The sequence below is a fragment of the Hydra vulgaris genome, chromosome 12 (genome assembly GCF_038396675.1).
Source record: "Hydra vulgaris chromosome 12, alternate assembly HydraT2T_AEP".
In the NCBI taxonomy this organism is placed as follows: Eukaryota; Metazoa; Cnidaria; class Hydrozoa; order Anthoathecata; family Hydridae; genus Hydra; species Hydra vulgaris.
The window spans coordinates 51427501-51446973 of record NC_088931.1 but is presented as its reverse complement, the minus strand read 5'-3'; the positions used below and the strand labels follow the sequence as shown (position 1 = coordinate 51446973).

Below are 19473 nucleotides of genomic sequence, written 5' to 3'. Positions count from 1 at the left end.
ACTTTGCTCAAGATTCAAAAGTGTTCAATGCATACAATGTATTGAAAAATGCAAAATAGATATTTGTTAATTTAATGTTGACTATTTCAACCATTGGTGGAGAAAAGAAACTAGATAGCTGACTCAGCTAAGAAAAGTAATTAAAGATTGCATAAAAATCACGCATTAATTTTGGCTATTCTCTTACCAATGGTTTTCTTACCTACTCTCTCAACAAATTGACTCATATAAACATGATTTAACTTTTAAAAGTCATTAATGACAATTTAGTTCCATTGATAAATCAATAAATTATTAAATATATCTTTTATTGAAAAACATATTTAAATATATCTATTATTGAAAACATTTTCTATTGGTATTTATTAGTTAGAACTTATTATTTATCATTTTATCATTATATATTATTTCCAAACTTAGTTTTACTAGTAGTAGTATTAATGCTCATTTGTGCGTGTTTGCACAAAACCCGCAGCAACCATTGAATCCAAGATAATAGCGAGAAAGAGTCTCTCAACACTTTTTTATAAGAAAATTTGAACAAAAGTCTATTCAAATATCTAACTCACATAAATTTTAAGATATTGAAAAAGTTTCTTAAAGGTTTACAAATTACTTTTCAAGTTTTCTACAAGTAAGTTTAGTTCGCTTAAAGAAAAGGAGAATGTAATATGTATATATATTTAGAATACAATAAACTATAAAATTAACTATAAAATTGTTTTGTATTGCATTATAAAATAATAAAAAATTTTAAAAAAAATGCAAACTGATGATTTAAACTTACCACACAGTGACCTTTACTTTTTCAAAACCAGTAAGGGGGTTTTAAAAAACGTGTCTTCATTAAGAACATAATTAAAAAATTTAATTTTATATTTAAAACAAATCATTTTATTATATTTATTTTATTTAAAAATAAAAAAATATTAAACTTACCCAATATAAAGGTAATATGGAAATTTAGAGTTTTACAACTATTTTACCACACCCCCGTTAAACATTCTTAGCCAAGTACACAACAATGGCAGTATTTAGAAGACCATCTAAAATAGTATTGCACTCTGGATAGTATTAAAAAAGTCAACTCGGACGCTTTTAACTTATGTTCTGTTTTGTTAGACCTTATTTTTGATATAAGTTGTTATTTATTTTTTATTGTTTTTGTTAGATATTCAATCATGTTTTATATGAATCTAATTATTTAGTACAGTGTTATTGGTGATATTCAGGTGATATAAGTAAATGCATCATTGCATCTTAATGCAATGATGCATTTACTTATGAGCTGTTTTAATAAAATGTGCTTAATTTTCTAAGTTGTTGTGAAGTTGCAGTTTGTATTTTTCTGTCATGGCCAATGACACAATCGCCAATTTCAAAAAAAGTCCTCTATATCTAGGATAGGCAATAAGATTTCCTCTCAATTTATTAAAGGGAAGGAACTAATTTTACCAACAGTGAAGTGGGAAAAGTTAGAGTGGGCAGCGCAAAATACTTAACTACATCTACAAATAGAAGAGGTATTTAAATGCTTTTAGTTTAATATGTATATTTTTATTGATCAATTTTTTAAATTTTGTTTGTAAATAAATAAATTTTTAAAAAACACCAATTTCTTTTTCTTTTAATATTAATTTAAATTAATATTAAGTTATGTTTATAAAAAAAAATTTGTTGAAAAGTTATAGATTTTGTTTTTACACTAAACACCATCGAAATTCAAGTCAATAGAACATGCAAAATATTAAAATGATTTGAGAACTGCTGTGACAGTGTTTATGACTCTCTGTGTCAAAATAATAACAATCGTCATTGAAGATTATATGAATATTTTAAATTACTGTTAATAATCTTCATAATAATCAACAGTTATTAGTAATTAGGTATCTAATAGGTATCTAATAAGTGCTTACAATTTAAAAGAGCTTAAAAAATCAATTTTTTCTGAGTAAGTTCATAATCAATGTGTCCTTATCTATTCAAGAAAATATTGTTTTTAATTATAAGGATCATACCTATAAAAATATTAACATATTACTTATTTCTTTTTTTTTTTTTTATTTTACTTTATGTTTTTATAATTTTTATAATTTTTTTTTATAATTTAATGAGTTATTTTTCATGTTTAACTGCAAATTTTATGTATTACAAACATTTTAAATTTAGTTGTTATTCTATTTCTTTAGTTCTACTTTGGTGCTCTAATAACTATCATATGTTTACTTTGTCTACTGTTAAAATATGGTTTTAGCTTAGTAAACTTTAATTATTTTAAATTTACTATGTTGATCATTAGCTTATAGTTTAAAAAGAAATTAGTTTGTTGCAATCAAGGTAAGAATAATTTTATTTTCTGGTTGAATTACAAAATTAGTTTGATAAATTTTGCACTGATAGCTATTATGTTTTAGTTATTTTGTGAAATAGTTAATTGTCTTTGTAGTAAATGTCTTTTCTTACAGATTTTAATTATTTTTAATAATGTTCTAGAAAAAACATCAGCAATGGGTAAATTAGTTTGCAGTGATGTTCTTTAAAAACTTTACATCTTTTATCATGCCATAATTTTTCTTTTATTTCAGACATATCTTAGAATGCTTTTTCAGCAGTTTGCAGAACAATTAGAGGGCACACATCGCATAAGCCACATAATGTGTGGGCTTAAATTTAGGCCAAAAGCCCCCAACCCCTTTCCTTTTTTAATATAGAGTGTGAATCATGTAGAAAGTAATGTCTGCCTCATCAGGAAATTCAGAAATCTGCAAAAAAATTAGAGGAATAATCAGAGTAATTAAGTTAAACTTTGGAGAAATCAGGCAGAAATCAGGGAAAATGGCTCTTCCTCAGGCCTACACAGTTTAAATCAAATCAAATCAAATTAAATTTATTCTGAATAAAGTTCTTACATCAAGGATATTTACAAATAGTAATGATACTAATCTCAAGTAAACACCTATCAAATAAAATTATAATAAGTAGTAATAATATAGTAATAAAATTATAATGAGTAATAATAATATAGTAAGTTATAATAATATAGTTTAAGTAAGTTTTTTGTTGTACATGTAATATAAAATTTTATTCAGCAAATAGTTTTATAAACTTATCTGGGAAAAATCAGGGAAATCCACCATAAAATATTGGCAGACACCCTGTGCATGTAAATATCAAGTTACGTAAATTATTAAAAATTATGTCAAATTTTTCAGATTTACTTTTACTTGAAAACTTTATTCTTGCAATATCTCCTTAATTTTGATTTATAGCATTTAAATGCCATTTCATAAAGTTTAATGAATAAATAACAAGTCTATTGTTTATTAAACAGTGTTAAAAGATGATATTATAGCATGCTAAAGTGGTTGAAGTGCTTCTCATGGTTTCAAATCCTTTCATTTACTCACTTAATTTTTTTATTTAAATTTTTCCAACTTTTAGAATACAAAGTAAAATGTTCTTAAAGGCCTATATATATGATATGCATAACATATATAAAGATTTAATATACTATAATAAACAAAAGGGAGAGAATTTTTTAAAAAGCTTTTTTAAGATTTCTCAGAACATTAAAAAGCTTTTAAAAATTTCTGAAAGCATTAAAACAATGTTAAAAATTTGTTGCGCGTATGTCATGATAGAGATACTTAAGTTATTAATGTGCTTAGTAAATAGTTAAGTCTGCACATTAAAGAGACAACTTTCTTTCTTATAGAAAAGAAATTTAACATGCAAACTTTAATTTTCTTTAAAATTATTGGAGCAAGAGTCCTAATAAGCTGCAGATCTGAAAAAAAAAGTTAATTGAATTCCCCTAATGACCATTTTTTTTTTAATAGAAATTTACAGAAGTTATAAAGTAATGAAAATTAATTGTTAGCTCAAAACGAAGATTTTTATATTTTTCTCATTTTTAAAAATCAATGTGGAATAGACTTACCATGACCAGTATTATAAGGGTCATGGTAAGTCCATTTGAAACTTTTCATACTGATGGTAATTAATACTCACATTTCAAGCAGGTATTCTAAATATTATTTAGACTGGTACTTATATTCAATTCTTTAATAAATAGCAATGTATACCAAAACGTTTAAAGTTTTAAAGATTATTTATAATAGAAACTTTTTTTCTAGCTTTAAAAAGTAAACAATGAGTATAGTTTTTCTATATGTATATAGTTATTTTTCTACTTCTTACTAAAAAATATTGAAGTAAAGATTAAGTATAGAAAAGGTCAGCGTGGAATGGATTCCCGAGATCCTGTATTTTACGGGTCATGACAGCTAGTTTATAATTAAATTCATAATTTAATAGCAGTATTTGTCATTTTATATATAAGTAAATTTACTATTTAAGATATGGCATATTGTAAATCCTTAGTATCTTTTAACAAAATCTAATTTGTGTGATCCTAAAGTTTAATACATTTTGGAAAGGCAGCTAAACAACATAAAGAAATTCAAATAGATGAGGACAATTTGAACCAGTATAGCAAAATACCTGGGAAAATTTTAAGTAATTAGATATTTATTTCTCACAACTGAAAAGTCCAAAATTATTAATTTGTAGCAAAGGAGTTACAAGCATTATGGGTAAAATTTAATCATTCTATTATATCCTAATGAGTGTATAGCTCTAAAACTCAGTTTTATGATTCTGAGGTGGGCTAGTAGTCAGGTTTCCCAAAATCTGTGGTAGCTCTCAGAGAGGCTGATTCCATCAACAACTATAAATCATCAGAGTACTAATAATGCCATATTGCGCATGGATTCCAGCCTGCTGAAAAGCAGCACCTGTCATTCCAATTTTCAAAAATTATGGAGAGTGATATGGTTCTTCTAACTACTGCTCCATTTTTTTTTTCTATCAAAAGTTTTTGAGTCTTTAATAAATAAGTAGTATAAAAGCTGTCCTCGATGGACACTCTTCTTCATATTATGTTATTTCAGGGGTTCGCCAAGGTTCTACCCTTGACTTTATACTTTTTTAAATTTACATTAACAATCTCCCAAAAATTCTCACATCTAAGGTGTCATTGTTTGCTGATGATCCTACCATTTATTCTTATCTTGATGAGAAGCCAACACTCTCTGATTACTTGGAGGGGGCATATGAGCTTGAAAAGAATCTCACTTCTACTACAGCATGGCGCTCTCAGTGACTGGTGAACTTTAACTCAGATAAAATCATAATTTTTTAAGCTAATCTTTATGGAAACAATGTAGATCTTCCTATATTTATGAGCGGTAATGTACTCAATGAGCTATATACCCTTCATCTTCTAGGAATGACCCTTACTTCTCATCTTTCTTGCCAATTTCATTCAATTAAGTTTTTTTTCTTGAACTACAGTTATTTAGAATTCGCTCTCTTCATCTTATTTTAGTAGTTGCTTGCAGCCTTGTTGAGAGTGAAGATGTTTTAAGAAAAAATATTATATAAGTGGATTTTTTTACATTTTTTGCAAATAAAATATTTTTTTATTATATATAAATTGTTTATATATAATACAATAAATATTGCATAGCAATAAAATTGCGCTTATTTAGAGAACCTGCTTGAAAAGTGTTGATTAATTGCTATTGGTATAAGAGGTTTATAAAACTTTCATAGCTCAGTGGTTTAATGATCTGTTATTTGTGTTGTTTTGTGAGGGTTCAAATCTGCCCTTTAACACAATACAATTTCAATTTTTTCAATTTGGCTTTATATATTTATAGCAAAAAAATAAATATGGCAAAAAAGAATAATTTTAAAAATAATATTCCAAGTTTTTGTTAGCTACAGACTTTATTTATTTTTTTTTGCCTCTACAGCAGCACCTTTTGGAGTAGTGGATGGGCTTATTAAATTTAATTTTGATTATGTTTCAGACCATAATTTTTTTTTCAGACCATCCGCAGCTTATTAAGAGTAAAACTTGATATGTTTTAACATTACACAATTTGAAGTTTGCATAAGTTAGATATTTGATATTAAGTTAGACCCTTTCTCGCCATTACCTTGATTGCAAGAGTTCTGTGTCAAACACGCTTGATTGAGCATTAAGTTGACCATTATACAATATGATGTTAATACAAGTAAAAGTTTTACCGTTATCTTTCTGCAATGCCATTTCCAAAAAAATGACATGTTCCTTTTAGTCATACTCCTATTCTATACATTATAGCTTCAACTATAATACATTACAACTTCAACTATAATACATTACAGCTTTAACTATAATACATTACAGCTTCAACTATAATACATTACAGCTTCAACTATAATACATTACAGCTTCAACTATAATACATTACAGCTTCAACTATAATAGATTACTAATGACAAAAATTCACTTATACAAAATACATTTGTAAAAACAACAAAGTAAATTTGTAAAAAGAACTTTTACAAAACAATTTAGGGAAAAAATAATAAATAAATGTTAAATGATATGGTATAAAATTAAAAATAATTAATTAAAATGTTAAATGATATGGTAATAAATTAAAACTTTATAAAAGCATTTAATTTATTTTTTGTTTTAATATTTTTTGATTGATATTATTTTGTATTTGATTGATATTTTTTTGAATGTATTATTTTGATGATATTTTTGTTTTGATATTTTTAATATTTTTTAGTATTTTTTGTTTTAATATTTTTTTTTAGAATGTAATTTTCATGACGATATATTTATATTTATAAAAAGTTTAACAAACTAAAAATAATAAAATTTAGGCTTTAAAAAAAATAAAAACAGCTTTCATTACAGTTTGGCTTATGTAATTTGTACTTGAGTTCTTTTAGTTATTATCTAGTTAAAAAGGGATTTCAGTATAATTGAGCTATGTTTAAAACAAATCATAAGTTATGAAAATATCTTTTCTTAAATTGTTTTAAAAATGAAAAAAATTTTACTTAAATTTATATACTTTATAGTCTATAATAAATTAATTAAAATTTTCTATTAATAAAACATTTAAAAAAAAATGGTTTAAAAAAGGAACAAAAATAATTTCTTTGTTAAAAATCTTATTTAAAAAAATATTGCTATTATTAGATAAAAGTGTTCGCTTTACATATATGTCTTATCAAAATTTTGCAACAAACTTTTTGCAACAAACTTTTTTTTTAACTGTGCCACTAAGCTAATGAAGTTTCAGAATATATTAAGTGTAACACTTGATGCATAACAAAAAATTTAGCCTAAATAAAAGATTTTTTTAGGTGGGTTATAAATGCATACATACATACATACACTAATACATTCAGAAAAAATACATACATGCAATGCATACACACAATACCTACGGTAAACGCATACAAATATTTACTTATGTACATAAATATAGTTGAAAATATAAATCAAAAAACCTGCTTCAGCAGTCCAAAATGTTTTAGATTGCTGGGTGCACAAACTCATCTTTCTTCTAATTGTTGTAAAGGCGAAGCAAATATAATACTCAGTAAAAGCCTTTAAAGGATTGATTATAATAAAATTAGTTTGGTTAGACCAGATTTGATTTGTGTCAGATCCATCTTTTTGTTTCCATTGGATAAAAGCTGTACTGATAGGATATCTTGCATCTTCAAAAAGCTTTAATGAGATCACAACAAATGTTTTACTTTGTTGAAGTACTTCATAAGATGCAAATGTTGAGTAGTATTCTGAAAAAATATAAGATAACAATTTTACTATAGATATATTATGTTACATCTTTTTTTTTCAGCATAATTTTTTTCAAAAATCTTAAATAAAACAATAAAAAATTATTTTTTATCATGGTTGGTTCTGAGTAACAAGTAAAATAGAAATCTTTTAAACAAGATTTGCATTACATTTAGAGAAACAAGATTTACATTATATTTAGAGAAACAAGATTTACATTACATAAGAGAAACTTTTTTCTGCATTTGTTATTGAGATCTGAAAAAAAATAAGTTTAAAAAAATGAACTGATAAAAATGATTAATAGAGAGCTTTTTTTAACATTTTTGAATGGAGATAAATTTGATTAATTACTGACACTTAAAGTTTGAAAACACTTATGAAAAAGACAAAAACATATGCAGATAATCTTGATAGTATTGCAATAAAATAATTTCAAAAATGCTGGGGGATGTGGGATATTATAATAAACTTGTAATCAGTCTGGTCATAAAATTTCACTAAAGAAATAATTGAGAATTCACAGAATTTAGATAATAAATACCTATACCTTAAACAAAAAATAAAAGCACATGAGAAATATGGAAATTAGGGAAAATATCCCCTACTTTCACAAAAAGTTTCCAAAAATTATCATACATTTTTTTAAATTTTTCACACATTTTAGCAGTATTTTCACAGCATACTTGGCTTTTAACTTCATAATTTTAATTGAATTATACTCCGCTTGAAGTTTTTTTTGCACATAATTGCTTTATTATTAGCACTAACAACATGACATACAGCTATATCATTATCATCTGTGGATCCTCCTATACTAGCATCATAGCTCACAGCCATGTTACTAGAGTGGAAAGCTATTAATACCAATGCAATTAACACTTCTTCAGAACCTTTTAAATTTGTGTAATAATGGATTTTCTATGAGTATACCAGCTTTTATTTGTTGATTATATCTATTTAAGTATCAAAGAGCTAGTTTAAATGTTGCAGAAGTACTCATTTTTTCAAAAACATCACCTTGTTTTAGATTTTTATGCTTTTATCTAAATCACCTTCTTATGTAAAACCCAGTTTAAAAGCATTAAGAACATCATCATTATAGCATTGCTTGTCTTTGGCATCATTACAGCCAGGAACATTAAATTTAAAATTCATTTTGTTACCCAAAAAGTTTATAATATAATGATATATAATTTACATAAAGTCTGATTTACAGCTAACACTAGGTAAATCTGTTCTGGATGCTGTACCCAATAAAATCATCCCATGTTGCAATTTATGTTCAAAAACGGTTGAGTTTGTGGCAGAGATATCTTTATAAGCCCACTTAACTGCTTGAGAGTGACAGGGTATACCAAAAATAAAATTAAACTGACAGTGTTGATGGTTTTTATTTTCAATAGCTGCTAACAGTGATGGTGGTGTGATGTCAGCTGCAGTCCAGTCAATCATTATTAATGTCAATCAAAGCATTGGCATTCAGCTTGATGCTTGACTTATCAAAACAGTACAGAACAACTACACAAATTACTTCTCAAATTAATTATTTCGTCACAATAGAAATGTTGCACAGAATCATCATTGTCACAAATACTAGAAAGGAAAATGTTTTTGGATTAGGCAAAGTAGTAGTTTGCCTAATCCAAAAACGTTCTTTGCCTAATGCAAAGAACGTTTTTTACTTCATGAAGCAGTGACATGACCTTGGAGCAGAAAATTAAAAATATTGGAACAGAAAACTAAAACTTGGAGCAGAAAATTAAAAAATATTGGAACCTGTGCAACACAGGTTCCAATATTTTTTAATTTTCTGCTCCAAGCTCATGTCACTGCTTCATTAAGTAAAAAACGTTCTTTGCACAATCAGCACAAGAAAGATGACTCTTGATGTTGAACCATGTAGGCGCCTAAGCATTTAAAATAAAGTGTTACATTTTGTAGAGTGATGTGGAAAAGGCTTCTTTTGACATATGCAATCTTAAAATTTTGTTTCCTTTTATCAGCCATCTACCATGTTATTAATTTCCTTGGCATTGTGCTCTGTAAATACATAATTTTATTGCTATCTGAATAACCTTGCTGCACTGCTAAGCATGCTCTGAGAAGATATATATCTGATCTGTACTTAGATTGTTCTTAACCTCATTATATACCTCAACCACTTTTTCTAGCATAGCCACAAAATTTAAAATTGGTAAACCCTTGGGATCAAAGTCTAGTGCACTCATAATTGCACCACTAGAACTATGACGACCTCTTGTACACCCTCTGCCACTTATTACTTTTATTATTTTGGAAATGGTAGTTCATTAGTATGCAACAGACAAACAAGCCATTGCAGTGGTCTTGCAATGCTTTTTTCTATTTTTAGAATCACACCATTTATTTTACCTGTTTTGTTACTGTCCAATCACAAACAACTGCTTCTTACAATTTGTATTTGCAATTATTTATAGTATCTTATTTGCAACATCTACTGCTTTTCCTGTTTCTGGCATTACATGATCAATATAGTTGTTGTTTGGAAATGATGCAATGACATAATGTTTTTCCTTTATGCTCCTATGTACACCAGACTTCTCAACAAAAATTATGTCTTTTTTCCCATCAAATCCAATACAAATTACTTCTTGCATCTCAGCAGCATGCTTAGAAACCTGTTTTTGCCACTAAAGACCTCTTTGGTATTTAGGTTTTGCAGGATCTATTGCAATTTCTGCTGAAAACAGCTTCATATCTTTTAGCTCTGCATTCACTAAAAGACAAGCATCTCTGTTACTAATCTTGCACCTGTCCAAAGCTTTGCACAAAAGGGTATTGCTTTATATTTCTGGTTGCTACAACACCATCATCAGATTTACTACTGGAAACTTCACAGCCAAGAACTTCACCCCTCGTGTTTAGTTGCAATTCTACGTCATAACCACCATCATCATCATCAGCATCATTACTCACGTCACTGTAGATGTAATTCCCTTTTGTCTCATATTTCATTTTCTGACTGTGTTTTCAATTACTTGACTGCTCTTATCTCTTTCTTATGCAACTTAGCTGTAGCCTTTTTATCTATGGCACCTATATAAATTTTCCTTTTAGTTTTTTGGTCCAACCAGAAAGACTATTCTATGAAACATTTTATGCGAAAGTGGACAAATACATTATAAATTCTCTTGTACAACACTGTCAACACATTTACAAATACATACATCAAATACAGTTTGTAATGATTTCAAACAGTCTTGGTAAGTAATGGATGTCTTCTTAGACCTGGGATATTGACCCTTGTCAATATCCCAGTTCTGTTGACCTGTTGCTCTTTTCTGTATACAATCATATTTTTCGTGCTTTAACTTCCGGCCTGACGGAACATATATATCCTTGTTCATTTAAAACTATGCAGAGGTTCAGCTTTAGTTTATACCTATATTAAAATTAATCAAAACATTTGTCACATAGTTAGGCAATACTTCCAAACAATTTTTTGTCTCATTAGCAGGTTTTTTGAGTTTATTTTTTTAATTCATAAAACAGCGACAATTAAAATATGTTGCTTAGATTTAGTAAGCTACATTATAATATGAGCCCCTGAGATGCATAAGTCATAAGTATAAGTCACTCATATCTAGTTTTGTATAAGTCTGACTAATATCACTAAAGTTGTGAACAAAAACAGCCGTTTAGTGAGGAGCATAACAAAAAACAGTTCCAGCATCATTATCGATATCGTTAGACTTATACCACTCTGCCATGTAATAGAATTAACAAAATGCTAACCATTGGTGGCAATAACTCAAAATATTGAAAAAAGTGACTTATACCACTATGCATCTCATGGGCTCATATGTAGTTCTGTAAAGGATCATATCATACCTTTGAAACTTTTTTTATATATTATTTAATTTTAGTAGAATAAAAATAATACACACTTTATACCAGCATTATCATTCTTGTATTGTTTTTTTTTTAGTAATTAGTTGTGGGACAAATATGTCTCATCAGGCTTTTTGAAGTCTTTTTTATATGAAATGTTTATTTATTGCAATCTTTTAGTAAAAAAAGTAAAAAATGAGTCAAAAAAGATATTCCTCTGCTGCTGAATTTGGGAATATTATCCTCAAGGTAGATACTTGATAGATTCCTGTTTGGCATAAAATATAAATAGTTAGAACTTGTTGATTATATTCTATATTTTAAATAAATTAATGATTAAGTAAAGAATAAGTAAAAATAATTTAAAGATAAGTAAAAATAATTTTGAATCATTTGTTCATGTAAAGGTCCTGTATATGTTTATTTTGATGAATGCGAAAACCCAGTAGATTATTTTTTAAAATACTTTGACGATGAAACTATGGAATCTATTACTTATCAGAATAACTTGTGTATACATCAATTACAGAAAAAAGATCCAGTGCTAACAAAAAACGATTTGTATGCTTTCATTGGAATCAATATGGTAATGGGGTATCATAAGCTTCCTTCCTGGAGAAAGTACTGGAGTAATGAAACCGATTTGAAGGTGCTTATATGTTTCAGATATTTTTCCACAAAATAGATTCATTCAAATACTTTCAAATATACATTTAAACAACAACATTGCAATACCAGCTGATAATACAGATAAATTTTATAAGTTACGTCCATTGATATACAGTTTGAATAACAACTTTACGAAATTATACAATGTATCGCGTTATCTTAGTATTGATGAGAGCATGATACTTTTAAAGGGTCGCAGCTTTTGAAAACAATATAACCCTAAGAAACTAATTTAAAGAGGATACAAGCTTTGGTTGATGGCTGATATTTATGGATACCTTTTTAAATTTGAAATAAATCAGGGATAAAACAATAAATGTACTGATCATACAATTCCAAAGTATTTGGGATTAGGTGATAATGTTGTTTATCAAATGGTGAAATCTTTACATAGAAAATATCACGAAGTTTACATTGACAACTACTTTATGTCTGTTCCTCTCATGGAGTATTTATTCTCACATCATGTTATGTGTTGTGGAACTTTGCGTATCAATAAAAAGTATTTGCCTAAAAATTTTTGTAAAGATAAAGATTTAAAGAGGGGAAGCTTTAATTACAGAGTTTCTAAAAATAACATTGTAGTTTATAAATGGATGGATAATAGACCAGTGCATGTCATATCTAACTTTCATGGCGCTGAAAAAACAGAGATCAAATGAAAAAATAAAGATAGCAGTATTGTGATGATCTCATGTCCTCAGGCGGTAAAAGATTATAACACTATCATAGGGGGTGTCAACAAAGCTGATATGCTTTGTTCTCTTTATGGCACATCCAGGAAATCTCTAAAATAGTGGCACCACATTCTTTTTGGTCTAATTGATAGGACTTTTTGCAACGCTTATGTTGTCTACAAGAAATCGAAAGATAATAATATCAATTTTCTCAATTTTTGAAGATTAGTGGCACAGTCATTAATAACAATAGGTCAACCACCAAAACTTAAGCGACCAATTTCATCAAGTCGATCATGCGAGTTGTCTACTAACAAGAGAAGAAATTCAAGTTTTTCTATTCCAGTATCAATTCAGAAGGAAAATCTAGGCATCCATTGGCCAGAGCATAGTTGAAGTCGAGGAAGGTGTGAAGTATGCTCCAAAAATAAAATTAAAGTACAACCTTTCATCAAGTGCAGCACATGCAAAATTTATATATGCTTAAATGTTAAAAGAAATTGTTTTAGAGAGTATCATATGTAGTATACAAAGTTACTTATTTTATATAGAAATATTTCTTTTATAATTATTTTACCGGGCTAAGGAATTCTAAATGCCCCTAAAATGGTTTTTACCAAAAAAGCACCCATTAAATATCACCCTTACACCCAACACCACCACTCACCTAATCTTACTTAGCCACCAAGTTCTACTCTCCACCTACCCAGGCAGTCTACCTAAATGCAGCTCATGTTTAAATGTAATACATGTCTTAAAAACAAAACGAACTATACTACCACAGCAAACAGTTCAGGAGTCTGGAGTCATAGCATGCCATGACATGTGCAATCAGCTGACAGTTGAAAGCACACAAATGGCTCCCGACAGTCTTGGGTTGGAACTAAGAAAGAAAATTATTGGCGATTACGTACAAGAAGGATCCCTGGATATCATCAGTTGAGATACAAAAGCAATTAGAGCTGCCTGTATCGGACCAAATAATCAGACGACGATGTGGGAGATTGTCAAACACAGAATAAATTGTGAAGGTGTTCGTAATAAGGATCAACTTTTTGAACAAATCCAAAAGGCCTGGCCAGCGATTCCACAAAGTTTCATTGATCACCTGATCGAATCTATGCCTTAAAGATGCAAGGCTGTGATTGACAACAAAGGATTCGTCACGAAATATTGATAGCGAAATAAAGCTTGGTTAACATTTTGTCGAGTTGCACTTGTTTGTCCAGAAGGAAATCAACTTTTTTTAATAATTTTGATTAATTTATTAATTTTCGTGTACAAATGATGAACTTTGTGATGAATAAAACTTGAAGAACTTTGTCTTTAAACAGTTACATAGTTGTTTCTCTAAATTGAAAAAATGCAGCACTTTTATATAAAGAAACTAAATTAGCATTATTTGGTTGCACTCGTTTTTTCCGATACTGTATATATATATATATATATATATATATATATAGAAGTATTTTACTTCTGTTTTGTTTGTTGGGACATATCTGTCCCGTTATAGTTTCCATAGCAATGAAAATGAGGGCCAAAGAAAAATTTATGATTTTATGCTAACAGTGTCTATAGTATATAAAATCTTAACAAGATTTTTAAAATGTAGGTAATTGTCATACATTGGGCCTAAAAGAGTAAAGAAGCAGTCATATAGTCTGTAAACTTCACTAGAAGTAGGAAGTTGATTTTTTTTTCATAATTGCAGGTTGGCCTTAAACAGAGTCTTTAGTTGCAACTCTTGTGCTAACAGATGTCATTTCTTAATACTCAATACATTAAAATCAACTTTTTCAATCAATAATAGATGACAAGTAAAAAAGATTGATAATAAACAACTGATTGAAATAAACCCCTTTGTAGAAAGAATTAGTCATCACTTTTTATTAACAATCTACAACATAAAAGAACATGTTAAACGCATATATTCTTGTAATATATTATTAGCCTTACCTCAGGTTTGTTGGGGGTAAATTTACAATATGTTAGGTTACAATATGTTACAAATATGTTACAATATGTTAGATTATTTTGTGTTGAGGTAAAATTAGGTATTATTAATTTATGGTTACTTAGAATTATCTAATATCATTTCATGTACCATTAGACATAATATAAACCAAACTTAATGAACACTTAAAAGAATATGCCTTTATAAAATTGAAATAAATTTTCACATTATTTCATCATTTTTAACTAAAGTTGCAGATACTTACTGAGCTCAAAATTAAAAAACCCTTATATTCCTCTAATTAAAAAACCCTTACAATCCCCTAAAACCAATAGGACAACAATTTATGCAATAGCCAATATTATTGTCGGTTTTTTTGAAATATAAAAGCTCATTAAATGACATGCTTATTTAAAAATCTTGAAGTTTATTTTCTTTTATACCCCTAATTTATATATATATATATATATATATATATATATATATATATATATATATATATATATATATATATATATATATATATATATATATATATATATATATATATATATATATATATATATATATATATATATGTATATACTCCAGCACTATTAAATTGCTGAAAGTGCTGCAAAAGTAATGGAAGAACTTCATGTGAAATCAAGAAAAGTTGAATTTTTAAATTTTCATTGAAAAAAATAATTTTTAAGTATTTCTTGTATATTTTGTACAGATTGCTAACTGTTCTGTTTCTTACTTGTTAATAAAAGTTGTTGTCTTTTTTTGAAAGAAGACACTTTCTCACTGTGAGGGAGAATCTTTTAAAAAAAAATCAAAAATAATATTTAAATTCTTAATTAACACATAAAGTTTTCTCAATTGCGAGCGGTTTCATAAAAAAATTTTTTATTACCCTGATATATGTGTGTGTGTGTATATATATATATATATATATATATATATATATATATATATATATATATATATATATATAAAGAGCAAGAAAAAGAAAGAAAAGAAAAAGAAAGAAATAGAAAAGCAAAAAACATAAAAACAAAAAATTAAAAACCAAATCAAACAAATAAACAAAAAGAAAAAAAGAGAAAAGAAACAAGACAATAAAAAATCAAATCATAAATCTTCATTTTTGAAAACATGAAAAATAATAATTTTTACTAACTTTGGCAGGAGATATTGTAGGCGTTTTGCTAAGTATTTTGATAAGGTTTCCTTTTTTATTGAAATATTTTCATTTATTATGAACACTCTATGCTTTTCGTGACTAAATGTGTGTGTGCGTGTTTGTGCGCATGCATATGTATAATTTGTATGTATGATATGTGTGTGTGATGTGTATGTGTGTATGTGACACGTTTTTATTTATGAGTGTTATTGGAAAAAAATTTTTGTTTATTTATTGTTATATTTTAAAGAAATATTTATAGTACTTTTATTGTTTTTATTATGATTATTGATATAAAGATTATTATATTTATTTAATCATTTTTACTTTTTTTGAAGTAGTTGTTTTAGTTAAATAGGTAGGTTGTTACATTTTGTCTGTATATAACCGTTTGTAACTTTCCTGCTTGTGCATAATATTCAACTGTTATTTAAAAATTGATGTTGGTTTATTAGTATTTTCTTACTATTCTTATAATTCTTAATTTATCATTATTATTATTATTATTATTTCATGGTATTTACTTAAGATTAGTTTTTAACTATTTGGAAATCACCTTGATTGTACAATCTTTTATAGAAATAAATTGATTGATTGTATAATGACTATTGATATTAATGACTTAGACTTTAACTGTTTTCAAAAAACGCTGTTTATTTTAAATACATTTTTAGTACATTTTTATTTTAAATATTAATTTAATACATTTTTATTTTAAATAATAATTTGTATAAAGCATAACTAGTCCAATTAGTCCATAGTATTCAAAATATCAAACAGTTTAACTGCAAACGAAAAAAATAAAAAAAGGAGATGCAAGGAAAAATTTGATTCACTTTGAGAAATGTAAAAGATTACTTTAAAATGAATCTCAAGAATCATAAAGAACAACATGTAAAATGCTTACAAATTGGTAAATAATACCAATACACCAGCTTGGCATTGGACTTTAACAATGTGAAAGGGCGAATAAAGAAAGTCTCAGATGAATGTTTAAAACTATGGGCTTTTTTGAAGTTTCCAACAGTAGACAAAAGATTAGTGCTAAGGTTTATAGAAAAATTGATTTAAAAGAGACAAATAGAAATCAAAAAACCAGGTACTTATAGTTTTGATGGTTTATTCGATATAAAGAAAGAGGATGGACTTTAACTACATACTGAAAAATAAAAAATCTTTATTTAAAGCAATTAGAGACATCTGGTAGAGTTCAACTACAATGAAGCCTGATGATCCGAAAAAATTACACTTTTTACAGAAAATAAAAATTTGAAATACTCCATTAATGCCATCAACTTTAACTCTGAATAAATACAGAGAGGAATACGAAGTAGTTAAGATAAAGAACAATAAAAGAGAGTTTAGACTAATGGAATTGAAAAAGGAAAAGTCAGAGACAATTTTTAAAGGACTTAAAAAACTTTTGAATGAATATGATTTATGAAGATCTTTAAAGATGATTGTGACAAACACTACAAGTTTTAACACTGGGAAAACAAGTGACGTGATAAAGAGAATAATGACATATTTTAAAAACATTGGCTTTGAGAAACCTATGTTGGTGTCAGCACCATATATTAGGTCAAATTATAAAGTTGTGTCATGATAACTCTTTGGAGTTAACACCAATTCACCTGATTTTGAAGTAGTATGTAGTAAATATGACTGTTTAACATCGAACTTTGACCATAGCGGTATACAGTTTATAAAGAATGAACTGAGATGGAGAGATAACATGCATTTTTTGATGCATCTCATTAATGAAGTGAAATATTTTTTTCAAATTTCTTTTGGATCAAAAAGAAATTTGCAAAGGGTAAGTTTATTAAATATTAGCCAAGATAAATAGAACTCCCAGGCAATTTATTTATTACTTGCTTACATACTAACACCTTTAGATATACAATAACTTGAGATGGCTGTTAAGCTTGTTGCTAGAAATGTGTGTATACTAGGGTATAATACTTTTACAAAATGAATGAGCACGTTATACTCTAATAAGTTTTTGTATATAATTATTTATTATGCTATTTATAAACTTTTGTTTCTTTTTTATATTTTTAGGTGATATCTGCGTTTGTTTTTCTATCAACTTTATGCTTTACATTCACACTTTTATCAATTTTTTACAATATATACATATGTATATATATATATATATATATATATATATTCATTTTTTACATTCACACTTTTATCATTTTTTTTAATATATATACATATATATATATATTTATATATATATATATATATATATATATATATATATATATATATATATATACATATATATATATATATATATATATGTATATATATGTATATATATGTATATATATATATATATATATATATATATATATATATATATGTATATATGTATATATATATGTGTATATGTATATATATATATATATATATATATATATATATATATATATATATATATATATATATATATATATATATATATATATATATATATATATGCAAAAATCCTAATTAAATATCATGCAGTCTGCTATATGAATTTTAAATTGGTCATTTTGCTAGAGAAGCCACTCAAAATATTAGTTGCACAATACCTTAGACCTCTGTGTCACATGCTAAAGTACCAAATTGGTTCTTTTTGATGAAAATAATTACAAATGAATCCAAAACCTAACCTTTTTCCAAAACATTATTGCTTTTAGTGTATTGGGGTATACATGGTGTTTATAATATGGATTTAGAGCTATTAAATAGATATTAAGAGTTGCTTCCAATCAATTCAACTGTCATTGCAGAGGTCTATTGTACTAACAAAGAAAAGCTTTCAACAAAATCTACTGGGCAAAAATTATTGAAATTTAACAATAAAATATTACCTGACCCACTGTATTCACCTGAATCAGTATTCAACTGATTATTACTTGCTTCATTTATTGAGCAACACACTATGTGGTAAAGATTTTAAAACAAGACCTAACTGGTCCATTGAGACAAGTCTGTAGATGATGCTTGTCTGTTTTCTTTTATTCATCTCACTAATGAGCGAACATTACGGCCATTTGAAATTTTATTGCGTCCAGTCCTATGACGATCATTAATTGACCGGGTCTCTTTGTATCATTGAATTATGTTAATAATGCAAGAGTGAGACCTTCCAAGCTTTTCTGCTATTTGTCTGATGCTATAGCCTTCTTCTTTTAATACAAGAGCCACGTATCTATCTTTTTCTTCGATCTTTGTATGCATTTTTGCAATATTATTATATCCTTATTGCAATTCAAAAAATAAATGTTTGTTTGATATCGAAACTCAAGTTTCGACATTTTATTATATAGCCAACGTAATAAGCAATTAAGACAGTTAAAAAAAATAATAGATTATTATTTTTAATAAGTGCAAATTAAAGATTTGAAAGTGGTCGTTAAATTTTGTCCAATTTATTTAAGAAGATTTATAAGTACTCATCAGTTTTTTAATAAGTTAA

The 19473-nt window shown here is 26.9% G+C and overlaps 1 protein-coding gene across 4 annotated transcripts in view; it reads right to left on the bottom strand.

Annotated features, from left to right (window-relative positions):
- The window catches only part of LOC105849170 (uncharacterized), a 209399-nt gene that overhangs the window by 38167 nt on the left and 151759 nt on the right, over nucleotides 1-19473 (bottom strand). For all 4 annotated transcript variants that reach the window (XR_010642513.1, XM_065813632.1, XM_065813633.1 and 1 more), the window contains one exon: nucleotides 7363-7656. Coding sequence is in view for 3 of the 4 variants with exons in the window: in XM_065813632.1 (XP_065669704.1) it covers nucleotides 7363-7656 (294 nt within the window). In the remaining variant the exon portion in view is untranslated. The remainder of the gene's footprint in view (nucleotides 1-7362; nucleotides 7657-19473) is intronic.